The sequence below is a fragment of the Orbicella faveolata genome, unplaced genomic scaffold (assembly GCF_042242905.1).
Source record: "Orbicella faveolata isolate gen_17 unplaced genomic scaffold, um_ofav_v1 contig_47, whole genome shotgun sequence".
Classification (NCBI taxonomy): domain Eukaryota; kingdom Metazoa; phylum Cnidaria; class Anthozoa; order Scleractinia; family Merulinidae; genus Orbicella; species Orbicella faveolata.
Genome location: NW_028301577.1, coordinates 19,444,180 through 19,468,181, shown reverse-complemented (window position 1 = coordinate 19,468,181; position 24,002 = coordinate 19,444,180). Strand labels below are relative to the sequence as shown.

Here is a 24,002-nt window from a genome sequence, read left to right as displayed (position 1 = left end):
TGCATTCTCTGTTTCGCTGCCAAGTTGACTGTACACGTATATCTATGTTCAAGACACAAATACCATGTTGGATCAACAACTTCGACCTCGTGGTTTAATACACTGAACATCTGTGTATCATGGGCCGCTGTAGTGCCATACATAACATAATTTTGACCTTCCCATAAAAACTCGAGCTTGTTTTTCACAGTCAGCGCAGAACTTCAAAATGACATTTTCTGTTGTTTTCTTGTACTTCCCATGGTTTTTCTTTTTGTTTTGGTTGGGGGGGGGGGGGAGGGGGGAGTTGTTTCCCTGCCTTCAATTTAACCCCTGCATGTTGTCTGTACACAACACAACAATGCTTTGATAACACTTTTAAGACAAAGCATGCAGGAAAGAATACTCAGGAAGTCGGCTTTGTTTGGAAATTCTACAACCCTCCAAGAATAATCATGAATGGGTCCTTTAGAATCTACCAAACAAGACAACCCTTTCAGCGATTTTTAAATCGAAACAGAGACAGTTCTTTGAAAATCGCTGAACCCAACCAACCAACCAACCACTGATAACCACCCCTTGAGGACAACTAATTAATGGAGGCTTTCCCGGCCAGCTTGAAGTAAAAAAAGATTAAATTTTTAATGAAATAGTGCTGAATTGGTAATGGAGCCCCTGCAAAACCAAAAATTGTATCTATATCAACAACAATCCTCCGTAGGAAAAAAGAATGCGATTGGTACGTTTACCCATAGTTCTTAGCGCATGAAAACCTTAACAACGTTCATAAAAACGTACAGAAACGTTCTAAAATCTTCAAACCTAGACTACTTAATGTCCTTAGTACAGGGACAAATATCGTAAAAATATGGCTTTCTTTGTGCCTTTGAGGCTGTGTTAGGTTCGCAAGGCATTGTGGTTAAATGTACAGCCGCCATCTTTTTTCCTACGGTGGACTGAGGTGGCCCTAACGTACAAGTGTTCTTTTGGAGGTGTCCTCATCCTATCTAAATCATGTTCTTGTATATGCTTCTTTTTTTATTGTGAAAAATAAATCAATGATGATGAGGAGGAGGAGGAGGATGAGGATGAGGATGAGGAGGTGCAAGAAACCAGTGAGGCGGCATTTTCGGAGTTATCCATTCTCTTCGGTCATCGAAGCTAGGCTATCCGACTTGAAACGTGAATTGACACAAATAAACCTTTTCTTGCAATTGATAGAGCAGACTATTCCTTGTCTCATTAACCCTTTGAATACCAAACTTTAGCCAAAAAATACCGTTTTTTACCGTTTAGTCAGGATTTTTAGCTGCCGTGACGCTAAATAAGCCTAAGTTTTGCCAAGAAAGCTTTTTTTACTAGAAGGAGAGATTTTTCGAGGATTAGGCACAAAATTGAGCAAAATTTCAATTCCGGGCATGCGCATAAGCCAAAATTCGGACTTTTTTGCCATTAACTGTTCTCAATTTTGTTTGTTGCCCCTTTCCTTTCTGTTTTTCTCGGCCCTTTTACACTGGCTACCTTTTGCGTTGTATGTTCTTTCTGGCTGCCGTGAAAAGTTGGATGTTAATTACGGGCGAAGCTTAGAAATGGACCTTGATCAATCATAGGCGTAGTGGACCATTTTACCACCGTTTTTGCACCAAAACGGATAACGTTGTTTTTCGATTTGCGACGTCGGAATGTCGTCGATATCTAAACCTGACCATTGTACGGAAAGGCCTAGCCTAGTACTACTATCTGCTTATCAAGAATATCTGATGACATTTAAATTTATGACGTCACAAGTGGTACAAAGAGCACGACCATTAAGTGGCCGTATATGGCCACTTGGGCGTCAAAGGGTTAAAGGAAATGTCACCCACAAAAAAAATATAGCATTTATGATTATATTAATCTAAATTCAGTGCGCTTATCCATCTATTTTAAACAAATTCTTGAACATTGAAATCATTCTTGTTTATTGACAGCTTCGAACGCACTGTAATGACTCTTTTGTTACTGCTGACGGCTATCAACCGTATCAAGAAGCAGTCATAAAACTCCCACATACAATTACAAGTTTTAAAAGCAGAAATGGCAAGCGCTCGCACTTTGGCTTGTGAAGCCCTTTATAGCGCATTGCTCAACCAAACAACCGAGTTCCGCGCCAACACCTGAAGCGGTTAATTAATTATGCATCTCCTTTGTTGTAAAGACGGCACATACTATTAGGTATGCAATTTGCAATATGGAGCCTCTACTTAGCCTTTCACGATTTTTCTTTCTTCAAACACTCTTTCTAGCGTAAGAGCAGGTTATTGCAAAAGTACCTTACTTATTTACTTTCGTGATTTGTGATTCGCTATTTTTTTTTCGTTCGTGAACCGTACCAGAGTACAACAACCCCCTCCCCCCCCCCCCCCTGTGCGACCCTCTGTATTGTATTATTCGTTTTTTTTTTGTTTTTTTTTTTTCGTTTATTTGTGAGAGCAAATATCTTTCCGATGTGTAAAATACCTTCCAGGAATAATCTTGAATTGGCCCATCTGAGTCCACAAAACGAAACGACCCTTTCAGCGAGTTTTGAGCCCGCGCCGTCCAACCAACCAACCACTGATAACCACCCCTTGAAAACAACTAACTACTTTCTAATTTGCAACTTATTTAATTTTCGATTAGTACTCTTTACCATAAGTGCTTATCTCAACACAACCAGTGATTGTACTCTGGCATGGTTGTGTATTTCATCTGGTCCTTACGCTGAAATAGCATAATAACACATGCGGTGCGAGGTTTAGCATATAACTGTATTCCGTGCCTTTGGGGATACGTTCATTCAAGGAGGTCATCTATAGTCTCCTGAGCTTTCGGTGTCAGGACTATAAAGTTTTCGTTTAACAAGAATTCACCCGTAGGCCTGTAAACAGCATTGGTACAGTTTGCTTTGAATTGCTAATGTTCACCGGGCATGCCTCAAGATGAAGCTTATTGTGGTAGCGTTGTCTGTTGTCTGTCGCCCCCTATCTTTCTCTGCTTGTTTGTTAGAAATAGTTGAGTACACAGTCTTTAAGGCACGAGAACAGCCAGCACTGGTGTTTCTATAGTTATGGATAGCATCACTGTCGCAGACATCTTGAGAATTTATGTTACTCTATCAAGGTCCTAAACTTGCAATTCTCTGACACTATCTATCACTGGTTCAACAAGCTTTCTCAGCTTGAAGTAGAAGATGACTGAATTTTTAATGAAATAATTCTAAATTGGCAATGCAGCCCCCACAAAGCTAAAAATTAATAGTATGTCAATAGTTTTTTCAGTTTTTTGAGGTGTTCTTGTATATACTTTGTTTATTGTGGCAAATTACTCATGATGACGATGATTACGATGATGACGTACAAGAAGTCAGTAAAGCGGTACATTCGGAGCTATCGTCTAATCCATATATTTCGGTTATCGAAGCTAGGCTATCTGACTTTAGTATCACCCAACTAGTGGACTAACGCAAATCCTGCATTTTAATTGGCTACGCCACTAGAGAACTATTAGTAATAGTCCTCGAGTAGCGAAATTCGCACAATCGAGCGTGACGCTTTCTTTCGTTTTATTCCCAAATAAATATTTCTTCAACTTGCATTTGCTAACTTTATTATTACCTTTTCTGTCCGACTAGTTGGGTGATACTAAAACAATTAGACCCTTTGCCCTCAAGGGACACTGGTAAATAGCCCATTAAAAAGAGATTTAGGGGACAGGAATAATAATCAAAGATTATGAGTGCTTTCGACGCCGTCACTAAAATATACACTTTATGATTTCACTAGCTGACTTTCAAGTTTCAACCTCTGTCTATTGCTAAAATCAACATTTTTCATTAACAACCAAGGTTTTACAGACAGATGTATCATTGTGTCAAAGTCCATGCCAGTGAATATATAATAAGAACGCTGAGTTGTGCAAACTTGATTGGATATCTCTCTGTCTTCTAAGCGAGTAGATACCGAAACTCTAGTCTCTGGGGCTTTATTGTACGGACTTCTCCGTCTAAGTTCTACATCTGTTTCTACTACTAAAGGTACCACTACTTGACTAACAAATGCACACGCCTTTAAACAGCCTATCGGTATTTATGTGCGGGCTAACTCTTATCTTAATTATTTGTTCCAGAATTCATGGTTAAATGAGAAACATGTCTTGAAAACGATTTGATTCGATTTGGATCACATCATTCCAGCAGAATAAAATGTCACCCATTTGCAGCACATGCATCGGTTGTCCTTAACTATAGTCGTGTATGTAAAAAGCAGGCTAAAAGTAGACGACTAAAATTCCTGTTTCTGTCGTTTTCCGTAAACGTCTTTTTTAACCGCTCTTTTTGGAGTGTTTTTATTTCATCCAATCGTAAAATAAGTGAACAGGTAAAAATCATCTGACAAATATCCCTTTGAAACTTATTTAAAGAACAAACGGTATAGAGGGTGTTCGTTGCCACACAATGAAAAATAAAATGAAAAATCATTCAGTGGATAAAGTCAAGAAGTTGTGATGTTATAGACTATAAATAAAAAAGACAGTTCTCCAAGTTTAAGGTGTGTGCGTTTTCCCAAAGTTGAGATATTTGTCGAAATGTTCCGCGCAAAATTATAGAGCCTAGTCCTCCAATATGGCGGCCGGAAAATAGTGTAAACATCTGGAACTTGCTCTGGCTATATCTAGTCGACTGATTATCTGAACCGAACCAAAAGACATTTACACAAGCACTTTTTCTAATACTTTAACTCCTAAAATGGCTAAATATCACGAGATAAGTGTATATTTTTTGACAAACGCGATCTTAGCTTTATATCACGCACCGCCATAACTCCGAAATTCAAAATGCGCTGGTTTCCAAACAAAGGACGCGATTGAGCTGGAAAGTTGTAAACAGATATAATTTTAGTCACAGGCGGCCCAGACGTTGAATACGATTAATATGTGACATTACGCTGTTAGCGATTGCGTTACAATTTTAGCCGTTCAGTAAGGCAATGTATGAGAATGCTTCGAAAATTGCTCTAAATGCTACGCGTAGAAAATAATTTGAATAAAATGGCTTAACTTATATTTGCATTGCGTTATTTTGATGTCTCTGGGTTCCTGTAGGTGATTTACAGCAATTTAGGCGAGTTTTACTGGTTTTACTTTCTGGCGGTTTGCTTCCCCTAAAGAGAAGCGAATGGCGGGCGACCCACTAGCCCGACGGCCCGCACTCAAAGCTCCGTAAATTCCACAAAAATGGCATAATCTCGGCAAAATTGCCTCATGGCAGCCGTCGTTAACTCTTCTTCCTATTCGCTTTCTCGCAAGGTTCCAAAGTTTATCTTAACCACCCGAGAATCGCTTGTTTTCCAGCTCTTTCGTTCCATTTGTGCTCTGTCTCGATCCGTAACCAATTATCTTGGCCACAGGATTTGAATTTCTAGCTTAGCGACCGCGCCATAATGACAAAGTCGCCTCCAAGCATAACCAACCATCGAGAGGCACGGGGCATTTTTTCGTTTTCAGCGGCACGGTGCAATTTGCATGATCAAAAAATGCCCCGTGCCTCTCGACGAAGTGACGTCAGAAGCCAACTCGTCCCATTCTCCGCTATTCCTCGGTCGTGAACATGGAAAAGGGCAAATTTACAAACTTTAAAAATTCATAGAAAATTCACGAAAATAGCTACAACGATAATTTTTTCGCAGTGATGATCAGGAGAAAAAGGAAATTTAAATTAGCGAAAAAATATTTTTGGGTTAGTGGCACTTTAAGCTTAAATCTTTGTTTCAAAGTATTTCTTTGTTTGATTTCCTCAGGTCTTTGAATGTGGGTCAGACGAATGATAATTTCTATATATCGATACTTTTGGCTCTGACGGAAAACTGGTCGATTCTTTATGCGAAAAATTCTCTCTTTAAGCTCTAATAGAAGATCTTCGCGGCTTTGAATTCGGCAGAAGTACCCATACAGACGCTCAACAAAGTTCTTGGAAATTAGCCAAAGTGAAGTTGAGCTCAATAAATTTAGTTCGAAAACATACTGCTCCATCTTAAACAAAAAACAGGTGATAAACGAATCAAATGCATACAAACTTTGTTTGGAATGTTTAATTAAACCGTCAGCAAGTTACACATTTTTACAGTTGCAAAATAATTTTAGAGAAGTCGAGAAGAAATGCGTAAAATGCCTGTCCAATTTAATGACCTTTAATATCCTTGTATTTCTTGATGGTTTCTTTATTGTATATTGAAGTATTTTTCAATGCCAGTGTTCTGGTTCAAAATCTCAGTACCTAAAACTGTTGAAAAACAACATCCCCTTATCGAAAAAGCTCTTTCAGATGACATGAAGTCACTAACTCGCTCTTGTTGCTATTTATATTTATTATGGTCTTTTTAGACTTAAAAGTCCTCTGGGCTGTAGTGCAATTAAATAGCCGATTTTAATGGCTCCAAAAAGAGCCGTTTTACAATTTTCTTGAGCTTTTCGTACGAGGGAGAATTAAAAACTAATTCGGTGTCCGGTCGTTTCGATACAATTTCGTTTCTATACAAAACTTTAAGATACCCGGCAGCCTGAAATTATCATAGAATTTCCACGTTTAGAATTGCCAAACGATACTAAACGTCTTTTGTTTTGTAGTGGACAATGGCTCGTCTAACTTCCCTTCAAATCGGGCTTGTTTCAGAGAAGAAGTTCACCGTATTTGGGTTGCGGAATAAGTTCCTAGAACTCTAGACAAACATGATTTTTCTCCTTCTGAGAGAACATTCTTTCGATCGATCGCTGTCGTATGCGATGCGAAGATAAAAAACTTTCATTGGGATATTTCTTCTACTTAACTTTTGCTACGAAACGACTTCAGTCTCAGTATCGAATCGAGTTTAGATGTCTTCCATTTGTATCGAACCGCGACTTGAATCGAAACCGGCTTTGTATCGAAACGAGAGCAAACCATAAACTGTTTCTTTTAAAGTTTCTGATTTTACTAGGCTGTCCATCGAGGTCATAGAGTATGCGAGGTTTCAAAACAACTATTTTTGGAATGACAACAGTTTCATTAGACGTGAGAATTGTGAACGTTTTTGTTTTTACTGCGATTTGATTGAGTGCGTTTGAACAACACTCACGCCTTTAGGGCATTGTGTAATTTTTTGCGGGCAATAAGGTCACCCTCCCCCCCCCCCGGCCAAGTCCGAAGGTGCCCGTACGCCTATGAGCGGAAAGGAGGAAGATTTTTCCCAGCCGACTGGAAAAGAGGACAAATGGACTATCCTCCTTTGCGTTGGAGGGAAAAATCGAGCAGCGGATTTGAATTTCGGCGAGAAAACGGGCTCGCGGTCCAGGTCTTTCGAAACAGCAGTGTCCAGCCTTGACTTCGTCTATCCGATGTAGAACGCTGCGAGAAACACCTGAAACCCCCCCCCCCCCCCCAAAAAAAAAAGAAAAAGAAAAAAAAAAAAAACGACGAAATAGGCCAAATGGACAACAGAAACCAGGCAAGGTGAGTATATTTTCTTAATTTTATTCAAAAAAACTAACATTGTATTTCATCGCGCGATTTTATCCTTCGTTATTTTAAATTCCATACAATGCCTTGTAGAGCACTCAAATTCTCAACGGCCCAATGTGTAACACAACACCGCGCACTTACGGCAGTCACGTCTCACTCGATACGCGTATATGATTGATCTTTGATCGATTCCTGGAATCGTGAGTTTGGAACGCCTGTGATTTAAGAAGAAATCATCCGCCCTTTGGCACAGACGTTCCTTGTATCGTCAGTCTTCAAGCACTTGAATATTCCTCTGTCGCTGTCAAATTGCCAGTGTTTGCTGCTGTCTTTGATATCAGTGGATGCAGGTTTATGTTTTTGTGTTTTAAACTGAACTTTTTGAGCATAATCTGGATAGACTTTAAGAAAAGCATATTAGTGCGGTTTGGGAATATTTGTACCATCAAACTAGGGTTTTCAGTTATCTCTTGCGAACATATTTTGTTCTTTTATCTAGGACTCTTCTGATAACATGTTGGCTGTGTTTTGCACATCGCTATAAACATAACTTTTCTTCGCGAAGGAGCCTGTTGTAAGCTTCATCGATTACGTTTCAAACCATTTAAGAACCGAGTTCCAAAACCATCTGACGCTTTTGGAAGCGTTCAGAAAATATGCTTCGGAGTGGAGCAACATAACAGGGAACCAAGAGCTCTTGATACGATACCTTGCAACTTTTGCATTCGGCGATCACGATTAGACAGACCAACTCATAAGACAGTTTGTCATTTGTTCGTAATCAGTTTCTCCTTCACCATTAATCTTGTTACTCCACATCAAAAGTGTAACTAACATCTTTAGCCAGAGAAGAAGCTATTACACAGAATCAATTCTTTTTCCTATCAAGTGAACCTGATGGCATGATTTCATTACTGCAACTACTTTCCGGGGTAGTATGCGGTGAGTGTAACTGGATTCTCCAACTGAGCATAAGCGATTGGTAAGGGCGGAAACCACTGCCGCAAAAACTAAGCGCTTGGGCTAAAAATCAACTTTAGTTCTTAGTCAAAAGCAATTGATAAACTACTGGGAAATTGCAAAGGCTGTTTATTTGGAATGTTGATCCTGTCGAGCGCATTCAGCGCCAAGCCATCAGATTAAAAACGTGCACCTCTAACCTTCGCAATTGATCACTATCAGTTTCAAGTCACGCGATGGTACCTGTAACAGCGTCTTTCTCCGCGACATCCAATTACATGCAAGAAATTGACACCTTTATGAAGAATTGATTTCCGTCACGCAAATCAATTCTTGAAAAGCATGTAAATACACGATGCCCGCTAAGTCGAGCAAATCTGTATTCGTAAAAACATCGCCACAGAATTTTACTCGTCACTGAAAATTTTCTGTTCAAGAGCTAGCTTTCCACAAGGCTTATAGTAGCTCACATAAAAGGAAGTAACTCTCCTGTATGCCTTTTGAGGCCAGGAAGACTAAATTCGCGGTCTTTTCATTGAACCATGAATTGTACAATTTAATTATGAGTGTCTTCAACATGAAATTCGAGTCTAAATCAACACAAACCTAGACATATCAAAACCGCGGCGGAGAGCTGACCTCTAGCTTTTTTAAGGCCTACATCGTCCTAAATGGACTGAACAAGAGCTTCGTACATCGAGAATCGATTGAACTTCAAACAAACAAGGCCTAAGCGAACACTCGGCATGCTGTCAGTACGTCAATTATCGACCGGAAGCCACACTGTAAAATAATGCGAATGAATGAATGAATGACAACTTTATTTAAGTCTCAGTCTTAATAGCTGAGCACAAGTGCTCTACTAATTGGGGAGACTAAAATATAAAGTAAAATGTATTCACCTAAGATTTAGTGAAATTAAGAAAATATTAAAATTGAATCAAAAAAATTAATAACAATTTGTTGACAAATACTATCATAATATTATCACTTAATAGTTATTTAACAACTAACGAGATAGATGAATAGCGAGAACAACGCATACATCCGTCGTCCAGCAGAGAGCTAACGTCAAACTTTCTAATAGTGCTTTTAAAGTTGTTCAAAGTTTTTGCAGATCTAATATATTTAGGCAGTTCTGCCCATAAGTTTGGTCCAAGGTAACGCAGAGAATGTTGACCATATGTTACTGTATTATATCTAGGGATGCTGAAATCAGTTTGTCTTAAGGAATAAGAAGTGCTATGAGTATTTAAAATGTTGCTAATGTAGGCTGGACATAATTTGTGTTTGACTTTATACTAAGGGTACATACATCTTGCAGGCGTCTGTTCTTTAGTGTTGGTAGTTGAGCCCTCTTGAGTAATTCTCAGTAGGTCGCGTAGTGATCTTTGTATACAGCCCTTAAGCCTCTCTCTTGGAGTCTTTCTATCTTGCGCGAATCGCTGGCTTTACAAAAGTGCCAAACTAATTGGCAATACTTTAAGTAGGGTAGAATCGCTGTTTTGAACAGCACTAGTTTGGCACTTGTAGGAATTAGGTTTCTTAGTCGCATAAGCACTCCTCTCCTTTGGCTGGCCTTCTTACAGATTAAGCTGATATGATCAGTGAAGTTAAAGGTTCGAGTTTAGGATTACACCTAAGTGTTCAAGCTTGTCTACTGTTTTTGTCTCTTCGTTGTTCACACAGATTGTGTCTGTGACATCGCTTTTGTCTTCACTATCGCCAATGTTCATAGTGTGATACTTTTTAAGATTCCCAGCCAAAAGGTTGGTTAATTAGTGGCATTGCGCGCAGTTTCTCTAAGCTCCAAGGCAACAGTAGATTGATCGTTTCCGACGTGGAACATCTGATGGTCGTCTGCGTACATTGACAAGCTCGATTTAACAAAAAGGATAAATCATTTTGAAATATAATGAAAACCAGTGGACCCAGGGCAGCCTCGACTGATCGTCCTGGACGAGCTTTATGTCACTGCCAATTTTGACTCAATATTTCCGGTCGCATAGGTTGGTATTCAAGAGCTGTATCGTGCCTTCCTGGAAACCATATGCTTTCAGCTTGCTGAGTAACAGTGGGAATGGAGAGAATCGAACGCCTTGGACATATCAGTCGATAAGATGGCTACAGCGAGTCTGTTGTCCCTCGCTCGTTTCCATTCTTCTACTAGGTTTATTAAAGTCGTTTCACAGCTATTAGCTTTTCTATAGGCAGAGGATTGTTCGTAAATGTAACCTTGAAAGGCAGTTGACACTTGCATGCATATACGTTGCTCAAACACTTTGTCTACACGCGGTAACACCGTTATGGGTCTGTAGTTTTCTTTAGAACACTTGTCATCTTTTTTATAGATCGGAGTCCAATCACCACGCTTCCAGTCTCTCGGCCACGCTCTCTTCCGAATACATGAGTTAAAAAGGTTAGCAAGTGGTTGAGATAATTCCTCAGCTCCTATTTTCATAATTTTTGTTGGAATGCCATCGCAGCCGGTAGCCTTGTTCGTGTCGAGTGACTCTAGGACAGTTTTGACTTGACCTTGCGTGACAGATGTTACGTCACTGATCGAAGTAAAGTCCTTTCTTTCCTGTCGAATTCTTTGGATGCTTGGATGGCTATCAAAGTCGTCCATTGATAATAGCTGGGCACCTGTACCGCCTATACCATCAGCTATTGTTGCGAAATGATTGACAAGCACTTCAGAAACTTCTTTCTGTTCTCTTACGAGCGTTCCGTTTACATTTAACTTTATCTCCCCATTTTTAGCATTCCCTTTTGTGTTGAGAAACGGTCTAAACGTTTTGAAGAAGTCTCTCGGGTTGGTTGGAATACACAGTTTCTTAACTCTTCAAGACGATTTAATGCGACAACGTTCCGCTTAGTTCATCAAAAACTTCGCATCCAAAAACCACAAGGTTTTCTTCTCAGCATGTCTCAGGTTCCAACTAAAACACACGTCACGTGGTAACCACGAGATCAGGTAACATCTCACATGCGTTACATGCTATAATGCAAGCGTTACATTTCGAAGAAATCCTACACTCTCCCCACCCATTGGTCCAAGGACCAATGCCGAAACTTAGATAACACTCACCAAAAACTTAAATGTTCTCAAAGTCAATAAAAACGCTGTCTCTTAAAATTACTCATGATCAGCAGCCTGTCTTCTCGTTCTTCCTCTTGCATTCCTCGTACTCTGACGGTCCTTCTCCAATGGTTCTGCGGTCGGCAGGGGAAGTGGTAACAGCGCAATTCATAACATCACTCTTACCACTTTCTTTGCATTCAACAGGAATCAAATGCTGGATCGAACGTTTAAGTTCTGTCGATTTCTTCCGTTTGCCGACAACAATCCACAACCTTGTCATCTCGACCCTTCATCAGCTCTTCAACTCGGGCCAATCCCCAGGTACTTCTAGGGGTGAAACTGTTGGAGCGATCTGTGCTCATAGTTCTTAAAAAAAAAACGTTTAAAACAGATCTAAAAAAGTGAAATTGTCTCTAAATTTTCGACCGCCTTCTGCGGTCTTCTTCAGAGAATGATGATTTCGCGCGATTCACAGAATTTTAATAAGCTGGGACGTTATTGTTCGTTGCCCCCTAGGGAGGCAACCAGTGACGCGTAAACCCTTGGGAAGGGTGCTCTTTCATTTACGGAGTTTTTGTCTAAGAAAGAGTACAAGGATTCCAGAAACAGTCTTTTGTCCTTGCCGCTCACATCTTTTTCAAGAATGTTGGCGTAAATAGGATGTATATCGTGGCCGGTTTCCGCATGCTGTTTAATTGCGGAATTAACATTTCCATTGGTTCCGGGCTTGTGTTCGGCCCCCCGAGATTTCCAGTTTCTTCTGCTTTCCCCGACATACGTGAAAGAACATGTCCTACAGGTCACTTTGTACAGAATGCCTTTTAATTGCTCTTTTGTCGGCCGGTCTTTGGGCTTTTTGAAAACATTTCCCAATGTTTGTACTGGTTTGAAAGCTGTCCTGATGTTTTCGCGGCTCAAAATGCGTCGAACACGTTCCGACACTCCTTTCACATATGGAATCGACGCGTATGCCTTTGGATTCTTCTGGGGTCTTTGTTGCGTGTTTGTTCTGTTCGATTCACCAACTGACTTGATGAAGCTCTCGGGATAACCATTAGCTTTTAGATCACTAATAACACGTCGTTTCTCGTTTTGTCTTTGCACAGTTGTTGATGGAATGCATTTAGCTCGGAGACAATTTTACTTTTTTAGATCTGTTTTAAACGTTTTTTAAAGAACTTCTAGGGGTGTTTTCTTCTTTCACAATGGCCACATCTCCTTCTTCCTGCATGCTCTTGTCGTTAACTGCAGACTGATGAAATTGACGGAGCTCTGTGAGATATTCCTTCTGCCATCTATTCCAAGAGTGGGACAAGAGTAACTTGAGGTACTTTGCTCTTCTGTTGACGTCATTCGCAGTACCTATGGGTGAATTCTCATGTAGTTCCACCTTCTGACCGCTGGACAGCAGCCTCCTTCCTATCATCAAATGGGACGACATTAAAGGTTCCTCAACTTTATTGCTGTACACATAGGTGAGAGGACGAGAATTCAACACGCCTTCAACTTTCGTGAGGACTGTAAGTAACTCTTCATAGGTCAGTTTAACCACGCGAAGGATTTTCTTCAAGCTACCCTCTGGTGCACCGAACCATCCTCTCAAAAAATCCTCCCCACCACGAGGATCGTGGGAGATTGAACTTCCAGGCAACGCCCATGTTCAGGATAAACTGTCGGACTTCTTTACTTTTGAAAGTCTTCGTGTTGTCCGAGATAAACAGCTGATTCACTCCTTTTCTTGCAAAGAATCTTTTCATACATCTAATGAATGGCTGCGCATCTAGGCCAGGAACCAAATCCAAATGAACTGCCCGCGTGCTCGAACACGTAAACAATGCAATGTACACCTTGCGCATCTTTGATTCTCCTCCAAACACGTTTTTCACATAAAGGGGGCCAGCAAAATCCACTGCAGTGTTCGCAAAAGGGAAACTCTTCTCGGCTCTAAACTGAGGGAGGTCAGGAGTTGCTGGTGCAGCAGATGGTCTCCCTTGAACTCTTGAGCACTCAGCACGATTCCGCAACTCTGCCTTTACCACTTGTCTTCCTTTGGTAATCCAATAACGACAACGGGTTTCCGTCAAACTGTCCTTGACGTCATGATGCATCACCCTGCTATGGTACTCTCGTATAATCAGGGATGTCAGGCGGCTCCTTGGTGGTAACAATATTGGATGTTTGACTTGACACGGCAATTCGGCATTCTCCAACCTTCCTTTGCAGCGGTAGACTCCTTTGTCATCAGTAAATAACCCGAGGGATATTCTTTGCTGATCGAACTTGTTACTAGATACTAAGGGCTTCTGCGCTTCTTGTAAACACATCACTTCTGCATCTTCTAGTTCCTTGACCGTTAAGGATTCATCTCCAGACTTCTGGCTTTCTCCTGTGCTCTTCACCTTTTCTTTCAATCTTGAAATGAACCGCAATACATATCCTGTAACTCGAAACAGTTTCTTGCTGGTGCTAAACCGTTCCAGACCAAAACATGCAGTCGGACTAACGTTCGATACAGTTGCAAGATCCGTAGTGGTCAGGTGTTCCTCTCTCTTGAACTCAGCCTTCATCTCACGCGACACATGTTCTTCGAGCAAGCCAGTGTCTGGTTTTGTTGGCCACTGCTCTTCCTGGAGTGTCAAAAACGTGGGTCTCTTCCACCATTTGTCGCTTGTTGCCAGGTCTGAAGGTTTCATCCCTCTAGAGGACAGATCGGCAGGGTTAGCGTCGGTTGGGCCCAATAGCTCCAGCAACTGGGGGAAACTAGACTTCTGATCTCCATGATTCTATTCTCAACAAACTGCTTCCATTGTTTCTTCTCTCCAATAATCCAATAGAGCACGGCTGTTGAGTCAACCCAACATCGGAGTTTGTTGACCTTCAGGCTTTCTGATAAGGCAGCAGCTACATGTTTCATCAATTTTCCAAGAACCACAGTCCCAACAATTCTAGTGTCCGGTATCGTCTCTCCACACAACGGTCCTACTCTGGTCTTTGACGCGACTAGTACTGATTTTGCTCCAGTCTGCTGCTCAATTCGTATATACGGCTGCTGCATAGGCATGTCAGTATGCATCGCTGAACCCACGAAGCTGTATTGAAATGGGCTCTGGGTCATCTGCATTGAAATAACACCTCGGTATTCTAAAGTTTCCAACTTTCTGCAACTCAGTCATCCACTGGTCATAAGACCCCTTCAGGTCTGGACTAAGCTCAACATCCCAATCTTCTTTAGTCTGGCAAATCTTTTGAAACAACAGCTTCTTGTCGATAAGGATAGGTGATATCCACCCAAGGGGATCATAAACTCGAGCAGTCACTTTCAGTACCGTTTGTTTAGTGACAGGCAGATCTTCTGAAGATTTAAGACAACACTCAGCTCGTCAGCGTCGTGATTCCAGGTAATCCCGAGTATCTTATGCTCCTTTTCTTCCTTAACCTCGTGATTGATTAGTATAGGTTCCATCATCTTCTTGCAACTTCTTCAGCTCGTCACTGCATTTCAATTCTTGATTGTAGTCAGAAACCTTTATCTTCTCAATCAGTTCCTTTGAATTGGACGACCACTTTCTCATGATAAAGCCAGCTTCCAACATCCGCAACTTTGACTTCAAAAACAACTGATAAGTTCCCTCTACGGTTTGGCCTTCTTCGCGAATCACAGTGAAATTCAGTGATATCTATCGACTGCTAGCGTGACAGCGCGATAATGAAGGATAACAGTGAGGGGAATGTTCCAGGGAACTAATAAGCAATTGGTGAGCGATTCTTGATTTCACAGGTCGACTCATATGAAATAGATGTAAAAGGAAATTTGAAACAGTGTACTCTTAACTCGTTCTGTCCATTATTTTTAAAATACAGATATCCATATATTTGTCCTTGCATTTGCTGACTGTTGGTTCAAACTGGGATTCAATACCTGAAACACTTCCCGCTACCATTCCTGTTAATGTTTTGAGGCCACTTTCGTGTGCACGTGTTACCATTTCCACCCTCCCCGGCCCTCCCCTACAAATGAAGAAACATACCTCCCTTTTCCTTATAGATGAAGAACAATAAACACCCACCCCTCCCTATAAATTTTTGATAAAGGCAGGTCCAGAAAATGGTCCAAAGAATGGTCCAAAACACAGTCCAAAATATAGTCCAACAGTCCAATGGTCCATTGGTCCGGTCCATTGGTCCAGTCCATATTTTACCCTGTCCCTCTGTCAACCTAATAGTCCTGATATACTGCGTACGGTACCTACGGTACGGTATTCATATTAAGTCATGCAACAATAGCTGACAACGAATCTCCGACAACAAACAATTCGACTCAATTTGACACGATTTAGCTAAATCTGACCGTTATTAAAAATTTTTTTTTTCGCCCGCTTACTCATTCTCGGGTAGTGCACACTACATATAAGTTTTCAATCCGCTCACTGTGATCTATAAATTTCTCAAATCTTACGGTTGGATCCCTTTTTTACAGAACTTAAGTTTAATGAATACATACTCGCAACATCCTAAATAAAATAAACAAAAGCACACACTTCTCAGGAATCTTACATTAGGAACGCTACACAATTTGTTCCACGGAATGACATCATACTGATAACAGAGAAATCGAAAGCCAGTCAGCGAGAATAAATTCCAGCTCATTCGCGTAATGCTTCAAAGCTTAGACTATGCTCTCATATTAGCCTGTACACAAGCTACTCTCATGCTAAAAATAAATTGTCACTTTGGCTAAAAATAAAATGTCAGTTCGGTAGCATTGACAAATGCAATTCGATCTAACGACGAAACAATACCGTTTAACTAGATCTAACCAGATCCGACCCTTATTGAAATTAATTTTGGGGGCTGTTTGCTTATTCTCGAGTGATGCACAATGTAAGTTTTTAATATGCTCAGTGCGACGTATAAATTTCACAACTGTTAGGGTCTAATTTGATTTTTTTTAAGAACTTACTTTGCTCAGCGTCTCTTTAATTTAATAAATTACTATTCATTCATGCAACAATAACTGACAACGAATCTCCAACAGCAAACAATTCGCCTCGATTTGACACGATCTAGCAAAACCTGACCCTTATTGAAAATTAATTTTTTGGCCTGTTCCATCACTCTCGGGTAGTGCACATTACATGTAAGTTTTAATGGGCTCATCGTGATGTTTAAATTTCTCAAATGTTAGTGGTGAATTCCTTTTTTTGCAGAACTTACTTCGCACTGCGTGTCTTAAAGTGCACCTAACCCCAAAAATTTTTTTTCGCTAGAACGAATCTACTTATTATTTGAAATAGTTCTGCGAAAAAATTTTTGAATTCCGTTAAATCCTCGAATTTCTGTGCCACGACGAAATCTCGAAAATAGCTCCAAAACACCGCCATTTTGTTTCACGACCGAGTTTGAGGAGAATGGGTCCAGCGGCTCTTGTGACGTCTACCCAGGAAGGTTGGATATCTCATTTCCTCTCATTTCCTTCAGGATGGTGCAATACACATTCGAAAAGTGCGCAGAAAACGTCTTCCAGAGGTGCTATCGGCTGTTGCAGCAATATTCCAGATTTAAAGAAAGATATACTGTACAATTTACTGACGATGATCGGCTAATGGTGCAATAAAGACGTAAACGATGGTTGATTTTGTCGAACTGAATCTGTGAGAACCATTGAAGAACTCTCACTGGAATTTGTTCCGCAGACTTTCGAACGCTATTTTCATAAATTTTCTGCTTAAAGCTAACCAGAAATTTGTAGAAATACTACCTACAACCTATATCTTCCAATCCCGCGATATTTATAACATAACCGGCAAAGTTGTGTGATCCGGTCATGATCAAGAAGCGTTATACTGATATGTAAATAGATCGCAACTGTACGCCGCTAACCAACACTTATTTCTCTTTCGATTTAGATGAAAGTCGAAGATTAATCCTCTAGAATTACATGATAACAAAATTGTTAGACTCACAGAGTTTTTCGAAGGTTTGGAAATCAGCAGTGCGACAAAGATTCTGTGCAATAGCGTCGAAAATATGACCGCGTAACATTATCTGCGGACCGCTTAGGGAACACATCCTTTTCGCTTATCCGACGAATTTCACTGCAAACTTTGAGAACAATTTACATTGGTTATTTGGAGTTACGACTTAAAACGTGTGACAATGTGAAATCGGTAATTGTATGAAATGTTTCCTTCCGCCTTACTTCCCGCAGCTTCAAAAATACAGGTCCAAACAATACGATTTTCAATCGATCGAAGCCAATGTTTTGGAGGTCATCAAGTCTCGAAAACTGCAACACGTACGTCGCTCTTATAAACATGAAGCATTCAACTGAAAGTAAAACACAAACTGGATTTAACAGAACCTTGACAAAATACATTCTCGGTAAGGACAAATGTAAACGGGCTATAAACACGCGTGGGAATCTTATGTTTAGTTGACGAAATTACCATCCAAAGCAGTCCTTGAGTTTTCTTTCCTGCTTTTCGTTTGCTCGCTCCTCCACTTCGTATCTAGCTTTCCATTCCTAATATACAAGCAGCTCGTCCGCAAAGACGTCTTCCCCGTCGTCGCTTGAAATATTGTAAATTGTTCTCAAAGCTCTAAGCTGTGAGTTCACAGTTGTCGAACGTGCTCGATCGAAGTTTATTTCGGAGCGTTCCGAATCGAAACTTAACTCTGACTCCAGTGACGAAAAAGAAATGATTCTGAGACAAAACTTGGACGTTTTAGTCCCAAAATACATCGGAACGATTAGTTTTGCGTTCTATTTTCTCGAGCAAACACAGAGAGTTGACTGAGGCGCTATTGTGTTTGGTTCCTGGGTAGACGTCATCAGGTACCGCCGCCCCAGACTCCCTAAAACGCGGTCGTGAAACACTTAATCGCGACTTTGAAAGGGCATAGAAAATCGAGGATTCAACCAAATTCAAAAATTTCTTCGCCCAAATGCTTCAAATAAAGTCTAGATTTGTTTTAGCGAAAAAAAAATTTTGGGGTTAGGTGCGCTTTAAAATGTTTAATGCCATGGTGGTATTTATCATAGACCTAACAATTAATTTTTATCAGCCATATACCTGTCAGAAATAGATCTACATCCCAGTCCCCTTCATAAAATAAATAAATCAATAAGGTGTCTTGAATCTGTACAACATGTTTAAAACTCGTATTTCTAAAATCAGTAGCACCAAACGCCGTCAGTGGTAGTCAATTAATCGTCTGTTTTGTATCTGTCTTTCACAGCCAAATTTGATCAACCCGCAAATTGCGTGGACCATATCTATCTACCTATCTTCGCAAGAATCTTACATTAGGAACGCAAAGAATGGTTACAAAGGAATGTCTCACACAGGAATTTCCGAACTCGCTCTATTAGGGCCGGGTCGCACTAGAGTGAATTCAAATATTTCCAATTTTTAGCGAGGAAAAAGAATTGGCAAAAACTTCGCAAGTTCCAAATTTTGGCAGCGGTCGCATTAGACCAACATGTTGGAGCCAAAACGTTACTGACTGAATTATACGTCACAAGAACTATACTTCTCAGTTAAGTATTTTATTAGATACCATGCGAGAGTTTAACTCTTCTCAGATTTTTCTCCACGCTGCATGTTCTTTATTCTCCGCTCTACAGCAACTCGTGATTTTCGGCCCATAACTGGACGAGCAGTTTCGCTCGGCTTGCGTTTGTGTTGTTGCTTACGCCACTTGCGATCGAAGAAGATTGTCTCGCTGAAGCCATGTCTTTAAATTGCTGCCGGTAACCAGACCCAAGGTACGAGTCATAAGAATTTGAATAAAAACGCCGCTCATATTCCTGGTTTGCATTGAAATAACTGCAAAAAGCGTCAGATGGACCGGATAAAAAAAATGGTTGTGTCTCGCCATCTCACGCGCCAAACTAGACTGGCCGTCATTTTATCCAGACAAGTTATTTTCTCGCCGTAATTTTATCCAGACATGTTTTAAAAAATATGACAGTTAAATGATTAAAAAAACAAAATTGTTTGCTTTGCCAAAATTTGGAATCCTCCAAGGCAGCACTTCGGCTTCTTTGAAGATTGGCGAAATTTTGGCAATCCGTAAAAGTTTGGCAAGTTTCTGAAACTGTGGGTCGCACTTATCTCACGCTACTTATTGACAGATTTATTACTTATACTAACAAAATTGGCTCTCGTGTCCACGTGACTAAAGTCACGTGGGCACGAGGCAAAAGTCGCTACAGAGTAGTGAGAAAAAAATATTTAAGCAGTCCAGTTTGAAATAACAGGTCTCTGTGTTCAATACATTCCTCCTGGGAATTAAGCTCGGCCACTTTAGGATACAAAACGTAAACGTCTGAAATAATGGTGAGTTAATGGGGTCAGTGAATGTTTAAACAACTGATCCCGTCCTAACATGTCAAGCCGTTAACTATCCATCTACCACGCTAAGTTTTCATTTTCATAGTGTCTTGTCAAATTATCTGTCGTCTACTCTATACTGGAGCGCATAGCAATACACACTAAAGCGCTTTCCCAAGTCTGTTATCCATTATATTCATCTATATTACATTGTATTATTCGGTTGCTTGTCCTCTTATTAGTGACGGCAAATAGTTGTTCAATGTGTAAAATACCCACCAGGAAATGAAATATCATGAATTGGTCAAACTGGAGCGAACAGCACCCAACACTGTAGCAACACGTCGGAACAGGGTGACCAAACGCGCGCAAAATGTGCCCAACAATGTTGCGATATGTTGTGTTGAAATGTTACAATCTGGCTGAAAAGGCTTAGCAAGCCTTTCAGCGATTTTTGATCCTAAACGGAGATTTCTTCGAAAACGGAACCAACCAACCAGACACCGATTACCACCTCGTGAAAACAACAAATTACCTTCTTAACATTATGGCTGAAAAATTACACCTTAAGAAAATTCGGTGTTAATTTAGAATAGTTTACATGGAGTGAAATTTACTTAGGGCTCAGGATAGAACGCGCGTGAAATTATTTCATAACTTCACTCGTCACCTTTAATTATCCATGCATACAAATCGTAGCTAAGTTCTTTCTATTATCAGCGCTTGTCACAGCACTTCATCCTCGACCAATAGTTGCAGACCGCATTTATTACCGAGTGCTTCAGTGTGTATGCTTATATACGTTAAGACATACTAGCGCGCAAACAATGCGACCCCATACTCAGAGAGTGCGATACCAAAGGTAAGTTTCATTTTGATCCTACTGGAGTGTGGCTGTGTATTTCATCTGTTCTTTCACTGAAATAGAATAATAACATGTGCGGTACGAGGTTAACTATATATTCGTATTCTGTACCTTTATGGATACGCTCATTTTCAACCGGAGGTCATCTGTAGGCTCCTGAGCTTTCGATGTTAGGGTGATTTAAATATTCGCTTTGTAAGAAATCACACTCTTGGCGTGTTACCAGCATTAGTACGGTTTGCTTTGCTACTGTTCGGGTGTACCTCACCGAGAACCTAATTGTGGTAGCGTTGGTCCTGAACTACATAATAACCAATTTTAACCCCAACGTTTCTCAACTCGACTGTAACAAATTCTCTATCAGAAGAGCCAGTAGTTATCGATCGCATCACTGTCGCATAAATCTTAAGCAAGTTACGATGCCTCCTCGAGGTCCTAAACTTGGAATTTTTTGTCACTATCTATCACTGGATCAACAAGCATTCCCAACTCTAAATCCGGTAAAAGATAATTAAAATTTGAATCAAATGAGATTATGCCGAATTTGCCACGCAACATTGCAGCTGAGATGGTCTCTGCTGTTAAGTCTTGAGTTTTTGGAGGTCTTGTTACCCTAGCTATCTAAAGTATTGTACCTGTATCAAAATACATTTTTTAGTTGTGATAAATGAATGATAATGATGATGATGATGATGATGATGATGATGATGATGATATACAAGAAGCGAGTGAAGCAACATTTTCGCAGTTATTATCTGACCTTTCTTCGGTTATCGAGGCTAGACTAGTTGTCTGACTTGAAACGTGACTTGCTTCGAATGCACTGTAATAATCTTTGTTTTTACTGCTAACGGCTATGAAACCTATTGAAAATCTGTACAAAACCCTTATAAACAATTACAAGCCTTTGAAACCAGAAATAGCAACCGTTCGCACTGAGACTTGTGAGATTACTCAACCGCCAAACAACCGATTTCGAGCCAATGCACCGCGGGGTTAATTTTGCATCTTTACGGATAGTCTAAATAACCGATTCCGCCCAACTCCTCCAGCGTTAATTTATGCGTCTCCTACGGTGCAAACTGCCAAAGACGACACGGGCTGTCACACAAAGCTTTCAGTCTTCTCCTTTGTATTGGAACAAATAGCAAGAGACACACTGAAAGCAATTGCCCAAAAGGTCACATTCATAGAGTCTACAAAACATAAACTGAGAGAGCACCCGGAAGGGTACTCCTTTGTATGGGCTGCGGGTGAGATTTTTGAGCAGTTCTGAACTGAAAAAAGGTCTAGAGTTTGACCATTTTGGTCTGAAATAGGTTTTATTTTCACTCTGGCTTGGTATTGGGAACCTTGTTTACAAGGAACTGTTGTTTTCTACATCAACATTGACAAATTTGTAGCGATTCTCAAATGTTTGCGCAAATGGAACCCAATTCTGGTTAGCTCCGGTCATATGTAATTTTAGAGGTCTGAAATGGATTATCGATTTTTCACAGATCTGAAATAGGGTATGAAAAATCACAGAATTTGGTCTGAAAAAGGGTACAGATTTCAAGGTTCAGGCCGTACACCCCCACAAAAAATTTTTGGTAGAGACAGAGCTGAACATTAGTCCACTCTCAGGGCCTGATTACATGGCGAATTTCAGCCCGGGCTGAAATTCTAGCCTGGTTAGCTAAGCGGAAATTTTAGCCTGGCTTCTGACGCAAATCCTCTTGAAATCAAATTGGCGATTACATGGAGAAGGATTCAGCCCGGGCCACAATTCAGCCCGGGCTGAAAATCCATGCTCGGTTTTTCAAACCGGGCTAGGATTTTCAGCCCGGGCAAACGGGCTGGAAAATTAGAAAAAAATCCCTTGTAATGGAAACGGAATTTCAGCCCGGGCTGAAAAGGAGGAAACAAGATGGCTGCGGCTACGAAGGGGAAGCGATTTCAGTGGAATAAAGGTGATAAAATAGAGAATCTTATTCATTTTCTCTCTAATTTCAAAGCGTAGATGGAATATAAGAACATCGTGACAAGGTTAAACACCACGAGGCTGTGAGGGAAGCCATGAACTCGGCAAGCTTAAGGATATCTTTTCTTTCTCTGCATGTACGTCTTTCAGGCTGAGAGATATGTGGCCAAAGACAGGTTTCGTTTTAGTTCCACCATCATTGTAGGCTGTTACCATCCCAAAAAGTTGAAAATTGAGCGCCAACAAAAGGCCAAACTGCGAGAGAAGCTGAATGCGCCTATTTTCACGATTCGTGTTCTCGGCGCCATTTTGATTCTCCTGAGACTTTTCGCACACAGTTTCATATTTGGCGCCGAGGCTAATATTTCAGCCCGGGCTGAAATTCGTCATGTAATCACAACAAAATTTCAGCCCCTATCTCGAAAACGAACCCGGTTAGCCCCCCACTGTTAGGGCCTGATTACATGGCGAATTTCAGCCCGGCTAGGGGGGCTGAAATTTTGTTGCGATTACATAACAAATTTCAGCCCGGGCTGAAATATTAGCCTCCGCGCTAAATATGAAATTGTGTGCCAAAAGTCTCCAGGGAATCAAAATGGCGCCGAGAACACGAATCGTAAAAAAATGTTCTTTTCTTTAACTCTTTGAACTCAGACCAAAGGTACACCAAAAAAAATGCCGTTCTTAACCCTTAAATCAGTTTTCTGGCTGCCATGACGCTAAATGGGCCCTAGTTTCAATGAAAAAGCTGTTTTTTTCCCGAACGAATAGATTTCTCCAAGATTAGGTACAAAAATTTGGAATATTTTAATTTGGTGCTCGATTTTTTTTTGCGATTGCCTGTTCCGAACTTTTTTCTGGCCTTTTTCCTTTCCTCTTTCTCGGCGCTTTCACTCTCGCTATCTTTTGAGTTTTATACTCTTTCTGGCTGTCCTAAAAAGTTGAGTGTTAATTATGGGCAAAGCCTGGAAATGGGACCTTGATCAATTATAGGTATAATGAGCCATTTTACCACCATTTTTGCACCAAAACTGATAATGTTGTTTTTCAATTTGCTACGTCAGAATACCGTCGATTTCCAAAAACAACTTAGATCTGGTTAAATTCAATTTACAGATTTGTTCTGAGAGAAGCACTTCAACAAGACTTCCTGTTTGCCATCACAGGTACGTTTATGTGTTTATGTTTGGAATTTCCAATTATCGCCGCAGTTTTTTCCTCTAGGGATTTTACGTCACATCACAGTATTTAAACCTTGTCGCCTCTCGAGTTAGTCACTCGACACAGCCAGTTTCCCGCTC

General features: G+C 40.5%; 2 protein-coding genes across 2 annotated transcripts; both read right to left on the bottom strand.

Annotated features, from left to right (window-relative positions):
* Positions 1 to 13,108: 13,108 nt before the first annotated feature.
* Positions 13,109 to 14,230, bottom strand: LOC149097488 (uncharacterized). The gene has a single exon (XM_089280404.1). The coding sequence runs from the start codon at positions 14,228 to 14,230 to the stop codon at positions 13,109 to 13,111; it is 1,122 nt and encodes a 373-aa protein (XP_089136530.1).
* LOC149097487 (uncharacterized) lies at positions 14,227 to 14,598 on the bottom strand. Its single transcript, XM_089280403.1, has one exon. It carries the CDS (start codon positions 14,596 to 14,598, stop codon positions 14,227 to 14,229), a length of 372 nt encoding a protein of 123 aa, XP_089136529.1.
* Positions 14,599 to 24,002: the final 9,404 nt, after the last annotated feature.

Bases quoted from the DNA above. Each gene is read 5' to 3' on its own strand.
- LOC149097488 (XM_089280404.1), bottom strand. From the start codon at position 14,230: ATGAAACCTTCAGACCTGGCAACAAGCGACAAATGGTGGAAGAGACCC.
- LOC149097487 (XM_089280403.1), bottom strand. From the start codon at position 14,598: ATGCCTATGCAGCAGCCGTATATACGAATTGAGCAGCAGACTGGAGCA.